General features: G+C 44.2%; 1 protein-coding gene across 3 annotated transcripts; it reads left to right on the top strand.

The window, feature by feature from the left end:
• Positions 1-49: 49 nt before the first annotated feature.
• On the top strand, positions 50-18,062 carry si:ch211-130h14.4. Of its 3 annotated transcripts, none has more exons than XM_034292041.1 (14): positions 50-1,145; positions 2,369-2,479; positions 5,098-5,295; positions 5,637-5,789; positions 10,314-10,394; positions 10,574-10,715; positions 11,000-11,082; positions 13,685-13,894; positions 14,969-15,040; positions 15,162-15,265; positions 15,728-15,794; positions 16,362-16,759; positions 17,387-17,459; positions 17,805-18,062. In XM_034292041.1, the coding sequence occupies exons 2-14, from the start codon at positions 2,390-2,392 to the stop codon at positions 17,862-17,864; spliced, it is 1,731 nt and encodes a 576-aa protein (XP_034147932.1). In that variant the 5' UTR covers positions 50-1,145; positions 2,369-2,389; the 3' UTR covers positions 17,865-18,062. The 3 variants fall into 3 exon arrangements, with proteins under 3 accessions (XP_034147932.1, XP_028975559.2, XP_028975557.2); XM_029119726.2 differs by having other exon boundaries at positions 15,159-15,265; XM_029119724.2 differs by having other exon boundaries at positions 15,159-15,265; positions 17,371-17,459.

The raw sequence follows: 18,062 nt of genomic DNA, 5'->3' as shown, positions 1-18,062 counted from the left end.
TCACCGTTGTCAGGAATGTGCTCAAGAAACCCAATACAAATGACAATAGGGAAAACAGTTTGTGGTACAAATGTTGCTATGACCATTACCAACTTAAACGAATGTCTGTAGTCCCAGCTGTATGATGACCACTGTTACCATTGACTATAACAGTTCTGCTCAGTCAACAAGTCAAACATCACCAAGGGCATGTCTTTGATGTCCTTTGAAAGCAGTAAGTTTAACCAACGTAGCTTGTACCTAGAGGCCATGTGGGCGATAACTAAATAGGCAAAGCTAAGCTTCTTATTGTAATGTGTGTTAATCAGCGTTGTCATGGAGCTCTTGTGCACAACAGGCGCTGTCAAATGTCCAACCGTTAATCGGAATATGTGAGTGCACGCGATAATGCTATTAGGCCCATAAGCCATTAATTTAATCAATACGCTTAGTAAGCCGAAATGCTTCAACTGTCTGTCAACTCGTTAACCCTGTGGTCTGAACATGGACCTGCAGTAGATATGACCCGAGAGCGAGGATTTGCGCACCTGGTTTTGGAGAGCGATGGGACACTCATCAACAGCGCTAAGAAAATTACCAATTGAGTAGAGCTAATTCGTATCATGGCAACACTTCTATGAACACAGAACTAACAGAACACTTAACCCCAATCAGTGCTTTTAGGAATTTATTTATGCCATGCTGACAAAGTGTTGTTTTTTATGCAATGGCATTTCTCCACAATAACTGCATGTTTAATACAGCCACTGCAACATAAACTGGCATATAAAAAAACTGTTCTAATGGCCATCCTGCCGCAAGAGTTAGGCCTTCCTGTAGGCTGGAGAGATTAAACAGTGAAAAGGAATAGTTGAATTTATAGAATTCAGTGCATATAGATAGGCTCATATGAAATCCATAGTCATAAAAAGATTTGAACAAAAAGTACTTTTCTTTTATCAACAGTTTTTTCCGGTCTTCTTCCGTCTTTACAACCAGTCAGAATTAGAACTGACTAAAAGCTAAAAAAAAAAAAAAGACAAAAGAAAGTTGTGGTTCACGTTGTTCCGTGTTACTTGGTAACCGTGGAGCTTTACTGAGGGAGGGAGTCCGCTTCACAACCTAGACTGGTGACTCATAACGTTCTGACAAAGCTGGTCTGTGGGGTAAGTCATCTAAGAACGGACGTTGAGAACACTTGTAGATCTATGTGAATAAAGCTACTTATCGAAATAATCACAGCACTATGCTAGAAATAGCTTAAACTTCAATATATTATCGTCGTTTTCATCTTGAGATTTTTTGAATCGTTGATATTGTGCAAGCTGCAGTCTGTATAGCTAACTATATGCACAGTGGCTGTAAATTGTATTTACCCCCTTGGACCTTCCACGAATTATTGTGTGAAAACATTCACTCAAAATGGATTTGATTAGGAGTTTTTGCCAGTGATGAACACAACAAAGTCATGTCAAAGTGAAAAATATAAAAATCTGCAAATTGTTCTAAATAAATTACAAATACAAGAAATAACATAATTGACTGCATAATCAATTGAAGTATTCACATCCTTCAGTCATTATTTGGTAGAGGCACCTTTGGCCGCAAATACAACCATGAGTGTATTTGAAAAAGTCTCGACCAGCTTTGCACATCTGGACAAAGCAAATTTTGCCCATTCTTCTCCCCAAAATGCTCAAGCTCTGTCAATGTGTGGTCCAGGCTTTGACTGGACATTAACCTTTTTGTTTTTATGCCACTCCAATCTGGCTTTGGCTGTAAGTTTGGGTTCATTGTCTTTACAACCTGATTACGTTTACCCAGATCTCTAGTAAACGTAATCAGGTTTTCTTACAGGATTTCTCTATACTTTGCTGCATGCATTTTGTCCCCTATCTTCACAAGCTTTGCGTGCCCTGATCCAGAGGAGTATCCCCATAGCATGATGCTGCCACCACCACCAAGCTTCACGGTAGCGATGGTGTTCTCAGGATGATGTACAATGTTAGGATTGCGACAAACATAATGCTTAGTGTTGAGGCTATAAAGCTCTATTTTGGTCTCATTGGACCATAGAACCTCCTTCCATTTGGTCTCAGAGTCTCCCACACACCTTCTAGCAAAATCTAGCCAAGACTTGATGTTTCTTTTAACAATGGTTTTCATTTTGACACTCTCCCATTAGGACTACTTAAATGAAGCACCCTATTGTTTGCAGTGGTTGCAGTATGCACAATGTCTCCCATTTCAGCCACAGAGTAAATACATGAAGTCGTGTTGTAACACAGTAATAGGTGGACAGGTCCAAAGAAGGTGAATACTATTGAGAGCCACTATAACACTCACTGCAAATTGTAATTGAACTAGCTGTCAAATCTCATTGTGAAAGGTTACCTGTTGATGATTATTCATGGCGAAGTCAAAGTGTAAGGACATCCACCAAACCAGCAATCTGCCCTCCATTTTGGAAACATACCAGTCACCTATTGATGTCAAAAAGGTAAGTTGTCTACTGAACCAACTGATCAACGTTTACTGAACATCACAGGCTTACTCTGATGCCATGTTTTCTTTTACACAAAAAGTTTACCAGTAGCTCCGACGTGGTCACTTGGACACATTTTCCTGAAGATATTTAATGTACGTTGTCCCAGAGTGCTGTTACAAACTGAACAGATTCCATAAAACACAATGTAGGTAGGCAGAGCCACAACGACAACCTCCATCATGACCTTGACAGTTAGACGCCACCATGAGGACCTTGTCCTTTCCCCTCAGGACTGCATAGGCGTGGCGCTGCCACTCAGGAGCACAAGTGAGTAACAGAGGGCCTTATTGTCCCTGTGCAGGACAACTGAGCAGGGCTCCTAGGGCTTCTGGTCTGAAGTGGTAAGTGACGTACCCTTGGATGAGGGTCCTGTCTGGGATGACGTTGTGTGGGGGGGGGGGTTGTGTGACTTGGACATTGTGTGCCATTGTGATGTCTCAGTCACGGCATTGTGTGTGATACTCCCCCTGGCGCCATCTCTATTTCATAGCTTCTCCCTCTCTTCCTCTCTCGCCTCTCATGTTCTCTCTCTCGCTCTCTCTCTCTCTCTCTCTCTTTCTCTCTCTCTCCCACTCTCTCTCCTCTGACCTGTTCTGTACCGGGGGGCTGGAGTACAGGCAGTACAATCAGCTGTGTGAGCCCATTACTGAATGAGGTGTCCGTGATCCAAATGTGTTACCGCATCCCAAGTCGAATTATTCTCATGTTATTCTATGTAGCGGAGTGTGCGTTCGGCTGTAGAGTTACATTCTATGTGAAGAACTGCCTGTTCTGTTCCATTAACAAGGCAGGAATGACCAACGCTTTGAGGTGCAGTTGTCATGGTAACCACCGGAAACCACTCTCTTTTTCCCAGTGTGCCTTGGTCTTGTTCCAGTTATCTACCATTCTGTCACACTAACTCCTTCCCTGCTATCCACTAACCCCTCCCCTTCCACCCACTAACCTCCCTCCATTCACTAACCCCTCCCCCTCCCCCTCCATCCTCTAACCCCTCCCCCTCCATTCACTAATCCCTCCCCCTCCATCCTCTAACCCTGCCTTCTTATCACCACCCCACCTTACTTCTTCTATCCTTTCTTCGTGTTCATTCAACTTTAGATACTCTCTCACTTCCTTTGTAACCTGTTCACTCTATCTTCACCTCCCCTCTTTTTATTTACCTCCTTTCTCTCTTCTCATATTTCTATGCCAACTCATCACGCCATTCTCTCCTTACCATCCTAGACACATAGACAAAAACATCCTTTTTCAAAATGGGGCAGGAAGAAAGACCCATTCATTCTATTCTGATAATACCCACAGTTTGGGGACATTTCTGTGTATGTGGGTGTTCATGTGTATGTGGGTGTGCACATGTATGTTGGTGTCCATGTATATGTTCCTGTTTAACTGTCTGAGTTTCGTTCCTTACTCAGATGGTAAGAGTTTCTTTGTTATCACTCAGATAATAAAGAAACACATGCAAAGTGAGGACATTGGGCTGGTACTCACTTTAACAAGAAGCTTTATCTGACTTAGAGTTAGGGTTAAGTTTGGGCATTAATGGTTAGGTTTAGAAGAAATAGGGTTTGGTTAAAGTGAGGTAGTTAAGTATTGACGTTAAGATTAGAGTTAGAGTTTAAGTAAAATGGATATTTTTAATGGTACTACATTGCCAGTCCTCACTTTGTTTGGAAAACCTGCGTGTGTGTGAGATGTGCTGCCAATCATCCCACATAACAGATCCTCTCAGGCTGTCTAAAGACATACCACTTGTTTTTTAAAGAAACCTGCAGAAAAGAAGAACATAATGTCTAGACCCGAGGCAATTCTTTTGGAGGTCTCTCCAGTGGAAGACACGTGTGATTGCATAATCTGCCCTGCATCTCCGCTGCCATAGAGACTCTACCACTGTGTTCCATTTAATTCTGTGTTTGGGACAGACTGTCCCCCTCTTTTCAATTCAACCTGTGTTTCTTGGCTTAATGATCGGCTTACCTCAGTTATGACACAAATAAATTTGGCCTACCTCCAGAATGACATTTTGGTAACAGCCGCTGACAGATCAATTCCTCCTGGGATCCTTTACATGTTCATGTAGGCTGGTGTGCTATTTAACTGTAAAAGACAATATTCCCTTTCTAGGTAAAAATCTAGATACGGTTGGAGGGACTGTCAGCTCGATTCAGCCTCAGGGGATTTTATCGAAGCCGTATGTTCAGGAGGAGGGAACTTAATGAGATTTATCTTTAATAGTGCACAAAAAATGTACCAAGACTAAGCCTAAAATAACAATCATTTCACACGTTGATGACCCAGAGACACGATCACATGCTGTCTGTTTTAAATTTGTAGTAAATCTTGAGAAAACATTTCTGCATTACATTTTTTTTCTTACATTTGATCTGAATTCCTGGTGAATCAGAGAAACGAGGGGGTACCAAAATACTGAGGTCCGGTCACACAAACTGCCGAGGTGGCAACATTTTTGATGGATACGTGGACTCATCATCGTTATGCCAAACTGCAAACTGTTACTTCCTAAAACAAACCAAAGTAAACCTGTCCGTGTCTTTCCCGGGCGATAGGCAGAGGATTCAGACCAGCCTTGCCAGAGGGATAGACTGGGCCATGGTCGGAGCGGAGACACTGGACCTAAGGCTGGAGGTCAAGGAAGGAAGCAGGTGGGCCGGGGCTGTGGGGTCAGGGGTCATGATGACAAGTCTACAGTTGGGAGTGAACTGGACCAGGAGGCCATCATTAAACGACAGGCTCTGTTGGATAAGGTTGGTACCACCAGAAATATGGCCCGCATGGCTACAGTCCATGCTTGGGGTCCATCTGAATTCTAGACAATTCAGAAAGTAAAACCAAATTCCAAGTGAATTAAATTTTAACGGAACTGACCCAAACCCTGACCCAGTCCACAGCATATTAGGTTTTTATTGCATGGGGTGGACCCTAGTGTTTCATTCATCAATACACTTAAGCTTTAGAAACAACATTTTTAATCCATATGTTCCACTCATTGTGCAAATCTAACAACTGTTTTTATGATTTAATCCTCTTCTCGATGCCACTGAATATTACAGGTTTTTCCCCCCAATTTGTTATTATTGTTTTTCAGCGCCATCTAGTGGTTTACAGGTGCATGTACCGCCTGAGAGACGGCCTGTATCATCGCTACTCCGCCCTGCTCAGGGAGAAGGTTCATGCACAGAGGCTGGAGATGCAGCGTCTTGCAGAGGCACAGGCACTCACACAGGATAAACATACGCAGGTAAGGAAAAAACATTCCAGTGGTATTCAGACACGTATGAACCAATGAACACATTGCTTAGAGGATTACATTATTTCTGTTGCACCCAAGGTCTAACTGTCATTTGATTTCATGACCGACAACCACGGATGTGACTTCCGCTTTGTATAAATACTTCCAAAAGGCACACGACACACGAAGTCATGGGTAAGAGTGGTCATGCAATACCAGCTGCGCGCCAACAGGAGGCAGTAACACGCTACTCACTGGTATCCACAAGGGCTTTCCCGAGTCCTGTCAAAGGTTTTTGCTCCAACTCTAATCAGAATCAGCTTTATTCGCCAGGTATGTGTACACATACAAGGAATTTGACTCTGGATTATACAGGCTCATCATGTGCTTACTCATAAAAAAAACTTAAAGGACACTCTACAAGAGTCACCGACTGCAATATACAGCACACATGAATACACCTAATAAACCAAAACCATAACATAGTACGACTGATGAGACAATAGAGCAATGAGCAGGGCATAAAGGGAGCTGGAAATAAATCTTTTTGTGCAGGTATTATTATTTACATAATGACAGTGGATGTAATCTATATTTAGTGTAATGGAGCAGAGTGCAAACGATGCTGGAACGAATAAATAAGTCATTTTTGTGCGGGTGTAATGTACATGAGGTAGGTAGAATATACAGTATATATACAGAACGAACAGCACTGAAATACAGGATGACAAAATAATAAGTAGTAGACAGGTCAATCAATCAATCAAATTTATTTATAAAGCCCTTTTTACAACAGCAGTTGTCACAAAGTGCTTTACAGAGACACCCGGCCTTAAACCCCAAGGAGCAAACAACAGTAGTGTTGAATTTCAGTGGTTAGGAAAAACTCCCTAAGGTCGAATTTTAGGAAGAAACCTAGAGAGGACCCAGGCTCAGAGGGGTGACCAGTCCTCTTCTGGCTGTGCTGGGTGAGATATTAAGAGTCCAATTGGAATAATAAATACATTTCTCTGAATCTAGAGTCTATTTGATTTTAGACTAGGTCAGAAGTATGACCAGGTGGACAAGGACAGGGACTGCAACGGGCCCCCCAAACCAGGTAATCCGCAGGTGTGGACCAGGACCTCATCTCCTTCTAAAATTTAAAACTGGAGGAAACTGAGAAAAGTTAGTAGTACATCCCTCATATCCCAGGTGAATGTTAGGGTCAGAGTTATTGGGTTGTAATACAGGGATTGTGCCTGACACACTAAGTGTCTGAAGTTGACTGGTCATCAGAGTGATGGACTGTGGGTAGAAACTGTTCCTGTGTCTGTTCGTTTTGGCATACAGTGCTCTGTAGCGCCCACCAGAGGGGAGGGGCTGGAACAGGTTGTATCCAGGGTGTGATGGATCTGCAGTGATGTTTCCTGCCCTTTTACTGACTCTGGTTTTGTATAAGTCCTGGATGGAGGGCAGGTTGGCACCAATGATCTTTTCTGCAGTTCTGACTGTCCGTTGTAGTCTGTTCCTTTCCAGTTTCGTGGCAGATCCAAACCCAACAGTGATGGACGTGGAGAGAACAGACTGAATGATGGCTGTGTAAAAGTGGATCAATAGCTTCATGGACATGTTAAGCTTCTTAAGCTGGTGCAGGAAGTACATCCTCTGCTGGGCCTTTTTGGTGATGGCATCTGTGTTGGGCTCCCACTTTAGATCCTGGGAGATAGTGGATCCCAGAAACCTGAAGGAACAGGGTTGGAGTCAGAACCTACAGGAGGGTAGATCTCCAGGAACAGGGTTGGAGTCAGAACCTACAGGAGGGTAGATCTCCAGGAACAGGGTTGGAGTCAGAACCTACAGGAGGGTAGATCTCCAGGAACAGGGTTGGAGTCAGAACCTACAGGAGGGTAGATCTCCAGGAACAGGGTTGGAGTCAGAACCTACAGGAGGGTAGATCTCCAGGAACAGGGTTGGAGTCAGAACCTACAGGAGGGTAGATCTCCAGGAACAAGGTTGGAGTCAGAACCTACAGGAGGGTAGATCTCCAGGAACAGGGTTGGAGTCAGAACCTACAGGAGGGTAGATCTCCAGGAACAGGGTTGGAGTCAGAACCTACAGGAGGGTAGATCTCCAGGAACAGGGTTGGAGTCAGAACCTACAGGAGGGTAGATCTCCAGGAACAAGGTTGGAGTCAGAACCTACAGGAGGGTAGATCTCCAGGAACAGGGTTGGAGTCAGAACCTACAGGAGGGTAGATCTCCAGGAACAGGGTTGGAGTCAGAACCTACAGGAGGGTAGATCTCCAGGAACAGGGTTGGAGTCAGAACCTACAGGAGGGTAGATCTCCAGGAACAGGGTTGCAAATCCCTGGGAAGTATCCCTTTGACCAAACAAAACATTTAGTTCTGCCGGTATAACGGTAGTTTCTGCTTGACATTTCATGGACATTGTCTTACCACCTACTACTGGTCAATACTAGGAGCAACCCCTTCAGCCTTCCCTGTTCACACCCACACCTATCAACACTCTGTCTGAGCTGGAATACACAACCCTGCCCCTGGGAATTAAGTCCCAAGCCTCCACACCTCTGTCTCTCTCATTCACACGCTCTTCCCCCATCAACTCACTCAGAGGGACAGAGTCCCTCCCATTTCATTCAAATCAGTGTGCCGGCCATTAATTAAAGAACAAGATGATCCTTTGTGACCTGAAGTTAGGGGCAGAGTTGTGTTTCATCTTTTTGAACATCTGTCTCACGCTCAGGTTTGGTATTAGTTGGAATGCTGTAAGTAGTAAAAGCATTTTGTTGAAGTTCAAATACCTTTTAGACAATTTCAGTTAACCAAGTGTATATGGCTTACATTTTTGTTGCAGTGTGAATGCGGCAGACTAATTCACGAGAGCCCTTGAAATTCACCAAGGGAGATGGTTTCACGTGACGGTTTGAGTGTTGTTCACTTAAAGACCACACGTTGACCAATTTCCTTTACCACTATCCGCAAAATAACAACTAGGCTAATAGGACACGTTTTACACCAGCTTTTTGACCTTTTTATTTAGTTGCCATGGAAAAAAAAGATTATGTGATATGTGTCCTGTAACCAGTAATTTGCTGCATCATATTAAACTAAATATAAATAATTAAGCTTTTGGTTACCTATAAACATTTCAAAGTTACACGCGAAGAGAGTCTTGAAAATGTTTTAAATAAACTTGCAAGAGAGCTGAGTTCTCATTCCAAGCCAGTGCCCGTTCACCTTAAAGAGGATGATGTGAAAACATTACTGGCTCCATTCACATTGAAGCATGTGTATGAAAATATTTGTCTAGGTTCCTAAAACAACACAAGTGCTTAGATTGAGTAATGCCATATTTCACTAGAAATAGACTGTCAACAAAAGCACAACTTCATGTGTTAGTAAACACGGCTTGCAGGGCTTTTGAAACGGACATAAACCAACAGGCGGCAGGTCGGTGAACCAACCACACCTGGTGTATTCTGAGAAGGTTGATAGAAGAGGGGTTGGTGAATCCTGTCTTATCCTCCCCTTCTATAAAAAACGTAGTGTCTTCAGAAGGCAGTGATTGTCTCCTCTAATGACTTGCACTTGGAGGCGAGACAAAGGGACCAGTGAAGACCACTGTGAACCCCTTTATGGCCTCGGCCAGTAGAAACCCTTTGGTGCAAATTGCTGAGCAAATGAAACAGCCCTGTTGTAGTTCCTCAGCCCAGATGGAGTGTGAACCGAGGGTCTCTGGTCAGAGACGGACGGATCAAGCAGTACCAGTTTGCTCTCCCCTTTCCCAGAGTTCACCATATGTAGATTTATATAGTGGGCTAAACTTTATTTGGAGCCTTTTCCTCAGGCTGTACCTTTTTCTCTTTTATTTAAAGAGATCCTCAGACAGTTTTTGTGTAACAATATATTTTGAATGGCAATCACATGAATATGCAAAACACACGTATTACCTGTCCATAAGACCAGGAAGTGTGGTGTGTCTAGACTATACCTGTCCAGAACTTCCAGATCAGTAAATGTGACGAGGACAGAGGTTTGTAGGAGGGAGGCTGGACCAAAGCAGGCAGAGCCAGGGACACCCTGCGGGGTCCTAATTGGTCCCAGTTGTACTCAAACAGCTTCCTGTGGCTCAGTGTTTACTTGTCATTTGTTATGTGCGCTCTGGTTCCCAGCTCCCTGAATGGAGAGACGCCCTCTTAAGCCCCTGTTCTCACCCATCCTCCCTTCCCCCCTGCCTCCCTGCTGTCTGTCAGTCTGTCTGTGTTGTCCTTTCATCTATCTCTGTCTGTCCCTCTTGTAGTCCTTTCATCTATCCCTGTCTGTCACTCTTGTAGTCTTTTCATCGATCTGTCTGTCTCTCTTGTGGTCCTTTCATCTATCCCTGTCTGTCTCTATTGCAGTCCTTTCATCTATCCCTGTCTGTCTCTCTTGTAGTCCTTTCATCTATCCCTGTCTGTCTCTATTGTAGTCCTTTCATCTATCCCTGTCTATCTCTATTGTAGTCCTTTCACCTATCTCTGTCTTTCAACAGAAACAGAGAAAGCTAACCCGTTCTACGCTCTTCCATGACAACTCGTTCCTGAGGTCTCTTCCTAAAAGCAGCTACTACCTGGTAAAGGCTCCCAAGCCAGAATGGTCTTCGAGATGTTAATGCATAATAAGACACTCTTGATAGCTCTTGTTAGTACAAAGCAGTGTCTGCGCTCTATGTAGCATGAAGTAGGAACTGGAAGGATTAGCGTAGCCTTCCTCTCCCATGTCATTGCCCTCTTTTGTACCTCCCTGTTCCAGATCCAGGACGTTCAGAACCTATTGTCTCAGCATGGTTGTTTGAGGAGCATACAGGACCATGAGCAGTTGTGGCGGGCAGTTCACGACCACAAACTGAGACCAGCCCAGCTATATAGAAGAGTGCAGGAGATCAGGAGGACAGGTTGAGTTTTTCCTCTTACTGTTTTTACAGTCAACTCAAAATAACTAGTAATGGGTTTGTTTTTTGAAAGCTTAGGCCATTTAAAAAAAGATTATGTTGATTGATAAAGTTTTTCAGAAACTCCTGAATAAAACCTTAATGCTACAGTTTTTATGTCTGTTATATTACTAAATGGCAATCTATTCCCTCTGAAAAATCAGTGGTCCAAAGTCAAAACATTGAAATATGTAGGGAAAATGAAGTGCCATTTGTGACGAAGACTTCATGCTTAATGGTCTTGACAGTGATTGGCTGCCATTCTGCACCTGATATGAGGCAGATGAAGATGTTGGGACCACATACTGAAGAGAAAGGACCCTTGGATGAGGTGAGTCATTGTTGCACCAATAGGTTCTTCATGGTTGGCAGGGGCGTCGATAGGCCTGGGCGTCGATAGGCCTGGGCATCGTTAGGTCTGAGCGTCGTTAGGTCTGAGCGTTCATATTTTATTGGTAGACCTGGATCTCAAAATATTTATGTATTTTTTCAAATTTTTTTTTTTTTAAATAGCCCCATATCTATTAATCTGTAATTCCGATCATGCACTAAAGCCCTCAAAAAATTATATAATATGGTTTATTAAGAAACGCAAATGTCTCATTGAAGCAGCAGATCTACTGTGTGTGATTCAAGCAGCAGATCTACTGTGTGTGATTCAAGCAGCAGATCTACTGTGTGTGATTCAAGCAGCAGATCTACTGTTTGTGATTCAAGCAAACTTTGCAGGTCTAGTTCAGCACGTGCTAATTTGAACCCTTCTGTTCCTCACTCAAAACCTTCCTCACTCAAAAAAATTGTAATCCCTCTGATGATTGGGATACATAAGTTTGTTTAGTTCAGTATTTTGCATATCCTCATGAAGGCGTGAGAGGGGTACGAGGCCCAAGCCAAGGACCCTCGTTTGTTTAGGGTTTATGAATAGTCACGTAAAAGTGAGATGGCCTAATGCAATCTGACCTTACACACTCACACAAACACACTCTCTGGAACACACACAGCGCAGCTACCGCTTCTACAAACATTGTCCATGGTTAAACAGGTTAATTATGTTTTGGACAAAAGAGAGAGACCCATTGGACCTTGGGTGTCACTTCAGGCCTGCTGACCTCTCTGGTCTCAGCAGATGTTGGAGTCTGGATCTCATCTGGCACACTATTCTCTATGGAGTGTCCCACTTTACACAAAGATCTCTGATCAAAAGCGATGCCCTACAAAGGGAGTAGGATGCCGTTTAGTCCCTTCAATAGGTTTATGGTCTGCTAAGTTAACTGAGTTCACTACATGGATCATCTCACACGCTGTTCGCAAACGGTTGGGAACTTGTAATCTATCCTCTGTCGCATTTGGAATGCTTTCTATTTTATAACTAACGATGGCAATCCAGGATTAGAGCTCTGGTCTGGCCCAAACAGGATATTAGAGTTCTGGTCTGGCCCAAACAGGATTTTAGAGCTCTGGTCTGGCCCAAACAGGATTTTAGAGTTCTGGTCTGGCCCAAACAGGATATTAGAGTTCTGGTCTGGCCCAAACAGGAATTTTAGAGTGCTCGTCTGGCCCAAACAGGATATTAGAGTTCTGGTCTGGCCCAAACAGGATATTGGAGTGCTTGTCTGGCCCAAACAGGAAATTAGAGTTCTGGTCTGGCCCAAACAGTATATTAGAGTTCTGGTCTGGCCCAAACAGAATATTAGAAAGCAGGGTAAAACAGTTTTGAAGCCTTGGGCTGACCACTCATGAATCAATGTGAATTCTCACCTCACCTAGAGTAAATACTGCCGGACAAGGCAGTATTAGACGCACACACACACACACACAGACTAACACACACAGACAGACAGATCGACACAGACACACACACATGGATGGCTCTCAATCTCTGCTGTGCCATGAAAGCATTCCCCATGTCCCAGAGAAATAGCCCCCCCAAAACACACTTTCAGTGTAGCCAAAATAAAGCAGTCACAGCCTAGCTACGGACAGAGCAGAGCCTTACTCATTTACTCTCCGTTTGAACCAATCTATCCACCCTGTCCATCTGTTCAGCTGTTTATATTTGTTGGTTACTAAGATGCGTAGGACTTATTAGTCCGTCCTTTCCTTGTTTTTTTTATGGATGTCTGGTCATAAACTGTGTAGCGTGTTGAATTTCACAGCTGCGTGTGTATATCTGTGTGCAGATTTAGACATGGTCAGCTAGTGTTTTGACTTCAGGAAATGGAAAACCTAACATCCAGGCGGACTTGTTCACTTTCTCAGCTGAGAGTCTTAGTGGGTCCATGTTATACCTGGCCTGGAGAGGTCAGGTCGTCATGAAGGTGGACGTCTCCCCCCCCTCCATCTCCCCCCCCTCCATCTCTCCCCCCCTCCATCTCCCCCCCCCCCTCCATCTCTCTCCCCCTCCATCTCCCCCACCCCCCTCCTTCTTCTCTGCCCCCCCTCATCCTTTCCAGCCGGTGGGGGTTTGTCTGGGTGGGTGTCGGCCTGCTAGATGCTGCACTGTGCTGTCAGTAAACTCCGCCCTGCTCCCCTCTAGTCCAGCTCCGCCCTTGTGCTCGCTATCACCCACCAGACAAAGTGCGTTGTCACCAGGGTGAGCTCTGTCATTGGGTGTGGGCGCTGGGTGCCCCTGAGAAGTAGCACATCATTAGGAATATATTAGCGACACGACACAGGCAGGTCACACAGAGATGTGGCCGTTGAGGTGTGTGTGTGGGGGGGGGGGGGTTAGTGTGGTGGTTTGTTACCCGACAGAGAGGCCAGGATGACAGGGCAGAACAGATAGGAAGTTTGGGTCTCCCTGGAGAAACCTTTCCCGGTCAAGTTGTGAGGTTCTGTTAATCTTGCACTGTGGAACCAAATGTCGGGTGCCCGAAATGTCCAACTCTGATATAACTGAGCGTGTTATTCGCTTTTTTGGTCTTGGCCCACAGATTGACCTTCCAGAGATACACCTTGGGGAGAGACTTTCAGAGATACACCTTGGGGAGAGACATCCAGAAATACACCTTGAGGAAAGTCTTCCAGAGATACACCTTGGGGAGAGACATCCAGAGATACACCTTGGAGAAATGTGTGCAGCTTACCACCTCTGTGGCAAACAACAGCCAGAACAGGACGATATTGAGCAAAGGATTCTCAAGGTACGTGTCAAACCACACACACACACCCACACACACTATGTGTCAAACCACACACACACACCCACACACACTATGTGTCAAACCACACACACACACCCACACACACTATGTGTCAAACCACAGGGGCAATAATCCCACTTAACAGGGGAGCTGAGAGGTAAACGCCTGAACCTGACACCACACACACACGTACACACACACACACACACACACACACGTACACATGCACACACACACACACACACGTACACACACACACACACACACACACACGTACACATGCACACACACACACACACACGTACACATGCACACACACACACACACACGTACACATGCACACACACACACACACACGTACACATGCACACACACACACTATTCCCTCATCCTGGCCCTGTCTCTCACCATACCGAAGATCTCTACCCAACAACGAGAATAACAGTCAACCTCAGGAACAGGGATTCTTTTTGAACGCCCGTGCCAATGTTGTTTTTTTAAACAGACATTATGACGAATTTTGACCAATGACTTTTTGAAAGGAATTCAGTGAAGAATGTATGATTGACAGAGTGAGAGAGGGTGAAATAGTGGCTCAGTTTGTCATGCCGGGGTTTTGGGTTTGAGTCCCACGGTGAGCCGGTACAAAACAGAATTTAATCCCTGTACGTTGTTCCGGATAAGATCGGCTGCTCAATGACTTCAATGTGATGCAGCCCCTTTTAAAGGAGCCGAGCATGAGGCTCCTGGAGGATGAATTAGTGCTGAGAACCATCAACTGTAGTGGGGAAGCATCTCCATCACGTCTCTGTCATGGTAGACGTGGGCAAACTGGACCGGATGAGTGTGTGTGTCTGGTTGTGTGTGTGTGTGTGTGACCTGAAGGGGCTGGAGAACAGGGGCTTAGACAGAAGGAGAGATCCCAGTGTGACAGCGGAGAAGGAGGGATGGACGGACAGAGAGAATGGATGGATGGAGAGAGAGAGATGGAAGGATGGACAGAAAGACAGAAGGGATGGATGGAAGGAGAGAGAGATGAAGTGCCAGTCGATCCACTTGTCATGTATCCCACAGGTGAAGGTTCCCAGGTTTGCTGCGCTTCAGACAAGTTTTCTGAAGAACCTTAAGACAGACACGTCTCCAGTGGTATGTCAATGGCTTGCCTGCTATTTTGGTGCCCATTTAGATTTCACATCATCTGCAGTATCACATGTCAATAAGACTATGTATTCAATGTAACTGTAACATATGTCCTTCCTGAAAGCAGGTCGTTGAGGCGATCCCAGAAAAGAGTAAGAAGTCAGAGATGGCTATAAGAAAGCTGAGACACATGCACACTCTGTCCCTCACCAACATGGCCGTCTCTCAGAGGTGGGTATGACCTCTCTAACACACTCTGTCCCTCACCAACATGCCCGTCTCTCAGAGGTTGGTATGACCTCTCTAACACACTCTGTCCCTCACCAACATGGCCGTCTCTCAGAGGTTGGTATGACCTCTCTAACACATTCTGTCCCTCACCAACATGGCTGTCTCTCTGTGTTTTTCAGAGGGTGGCTTGACTTACTGGCTGCTACTTTTGTTGTTCGTTGTTCTTTCTTCTTCTTCTACTTCTTCTTATTGTAAATCAGCTCCTTCCTTAAAGCCCACTGACCAAGAATAATATACATATTTCAACATTTTAGGTATACAGTAGCTTTGAGAACAAAGCAATGTCTGCTTTTTGATGAGATCTTAAAAAGCTATCAGGGACACAGAAGCTGAGGTTTCTCTTTAAACTGAGACTGGTTTGTTTTTCTCTGCTTGGTGTGAACACTGACTGGGCCCAAGCAGGTTGCTAACGCACAGAGACAGACATACACTGTACTGCTCCGACCAAGGGAGGAGCGTCCGAGACCTGGTGAGTAACTCTCTGTGTCACCTCAGACCCCTGGTCCAAAACTTGGGTTTGTACCACAATTCCTCCCTGCAACACATCATAGAGACCTCCTCCTCTGTGGAAGATAGAAAATCACACGTGTATGTTACATCTGCTCTTTCTAATTTGTGTTTGCATTGTAAACTGCCGTAGCAACTGTTGCTTTGGGGGAAAAGTTGAAACATTCCACAATAGTCATTTAATTTGAGCATTTCTTAGGATAAACAACATTTTAGTGCCGAATTCTGCCGTAGCGGCACCAGCTGTTCTCTCTGGACAACACAAAGACTTCAACAGAAAGATCGTGGACTTATTACAAATTATTCATAAAGACTTTTAATGAAATTCCCCTTTGCCTGGCCAGCAGGTAGTGTTTAAAACATCTGAGGAGTAACTGAAGGTTGTTGGATTTAAAGCCTGTACCAACCGGGTGTATTTCATTCCCCTTTGCCAGGGCAGCAGGTTGTGTTTAAAACATCTGAGGAGTAACTGTGAAAGGTTGTTGGATTTAAAACCTGTACCAACCTGGTGTATTTCATTCCGGAATAGATGCAGCATGTTATTCCAAGTGTTCATGCCGACGAAAAGAAGAGGAGGACCAATGATTGGAACTTTTCTACACTCCGTCCTCTGCCCCACCATGAATGGACCAGAATCAGCAGTGATTCAGAGGTCCATAGGGTGGGCTCAGCTCTGGAGAGAACGGGTCTGGAGAGAACGGGTCTGGAGAGGCCAGGTCTGGAGAGGCCGGGTCTGGAGAGATCAGGTCTGGAGAGATCGGGTCTGGAAAGGTCAGATGTGGAGAGGCTGTGTCGGGGGTGTTCCATTTTGGCAAGGTCACATCTGGAGAAGCCGGGTCTGGAGAGGCCGGGTCTGGAGAAATCTGGTCTGGAGAAATCGGGTCTGGAGAGGTCAGATCTGAGGCTGAGGACCACACTCACTGCAGGGTAGGCATACCATCACAGAGGCACTGGAATCAGAAACACTCCCAAACCCATCTAACAAACCAATTGTGGTCCTGAGACCCCATGAGATGTCCTGAGACCCCAGGGATATGTCCTGAGACCCCATGAGATGTCCTGAGACCCAAGGGATATGGTAAAGAGAGTAATAGAACTCAACTCAATGAATTAAAAATGTCATAAAAATGTAAGGCAGAGAGAATTGTCATAATTAGCAAAAATGGAAGCTATTGTCCTATGTGTATTTTATATAATGTTCGGATAAAATATGTATTAGAATGCGTGTAGGAACAGGTTTTAATACAAATGCTTATTTCGCTACCAGACTACCATTTCCAAATGGTAAGCAGTGAACCGCCAAATACATCAAAATCTGACTTGAGTAACTACATTGTGGGTTAAAAGTCATAATCAATCATAATGAATTTGATAAATGTCCACTGCGCCAATCCTCACGTTCGGTATTCCATTAACCTCTTTACCATATCAATTCTGGTCCAATTGCTAATTGAGATAATCTTGGATTGCCCGGTACCACAACTGACCATTCCTCGTTCCTGATCTGCTCGCTATATTTTAACCTTGTATCGTCATAGTTGTGTTCTTATTCAGAGACACAGAAACACGTATCAAGGCTCCTGAGCCGTTGTGCATGGAGGAGGTGTGTCAGCAGAACCCATCAATGGTAAGGCATTTCCGTGGCTGTTTACTCAGACTTCAACGTATCAGGAAAACAATTACTTACAACCTGCAAGTATATGACGCTGTTATTATGCATAGTTAAACAATAGCGTGTTCACCAATGCATGTTCTATTTATGCTGATAGATACTTGTTCCTTTTTGTAATCTGGATTGTAATTTCTTTGTTCAACAATTACTGTAACGTTGTCAAATTACGAATGTTTTACAAATAAAATGAACTAGTACAAAAATGTATGTGGTTATTATATAACCAATATATGATGCTGTTATTATGCCTAGTTAAACAATAGCGTGTTCACCAATGCATGTTCTATTTATGCTGTATAGGTGATTGGCTGTGGATCTACGCTTTGGAGGAATTATTATGGGAATGAGACAGCATATTAAGGGCACTTTTTGTGAAGACGTGAAGACCAGTAGGATAAATTAATCCCCAAATGTACAACTGAATACATGTTAAATAGAATAATACATTGTAACTGATAGATACTAGTTCCTTTTTCTATACTAATCTGGATTGTAATTTCGTTGTTCAACAATTACTGTAACCTTGTCAAATTACGAATGTTTTACAAATAAAATGAA

Source organism: Esox lucius, chromosome 5 (assembly GCF_011004845.1).
Source record: "Esox lucius isolate fEsoLuc1 chromosome 5, fEsoLuc1.pri, whole genome shotgun sequence".
NCBI lineage: Eukaryota > Metazoa > Chordata > Actinopteri > Esociformes > Esocidae > Esox > Esox lucius.
Note: the sequence above shows the minus strand (reverse complement) of the source record. Positions and strands in the feature narration are given on the sequence as shown.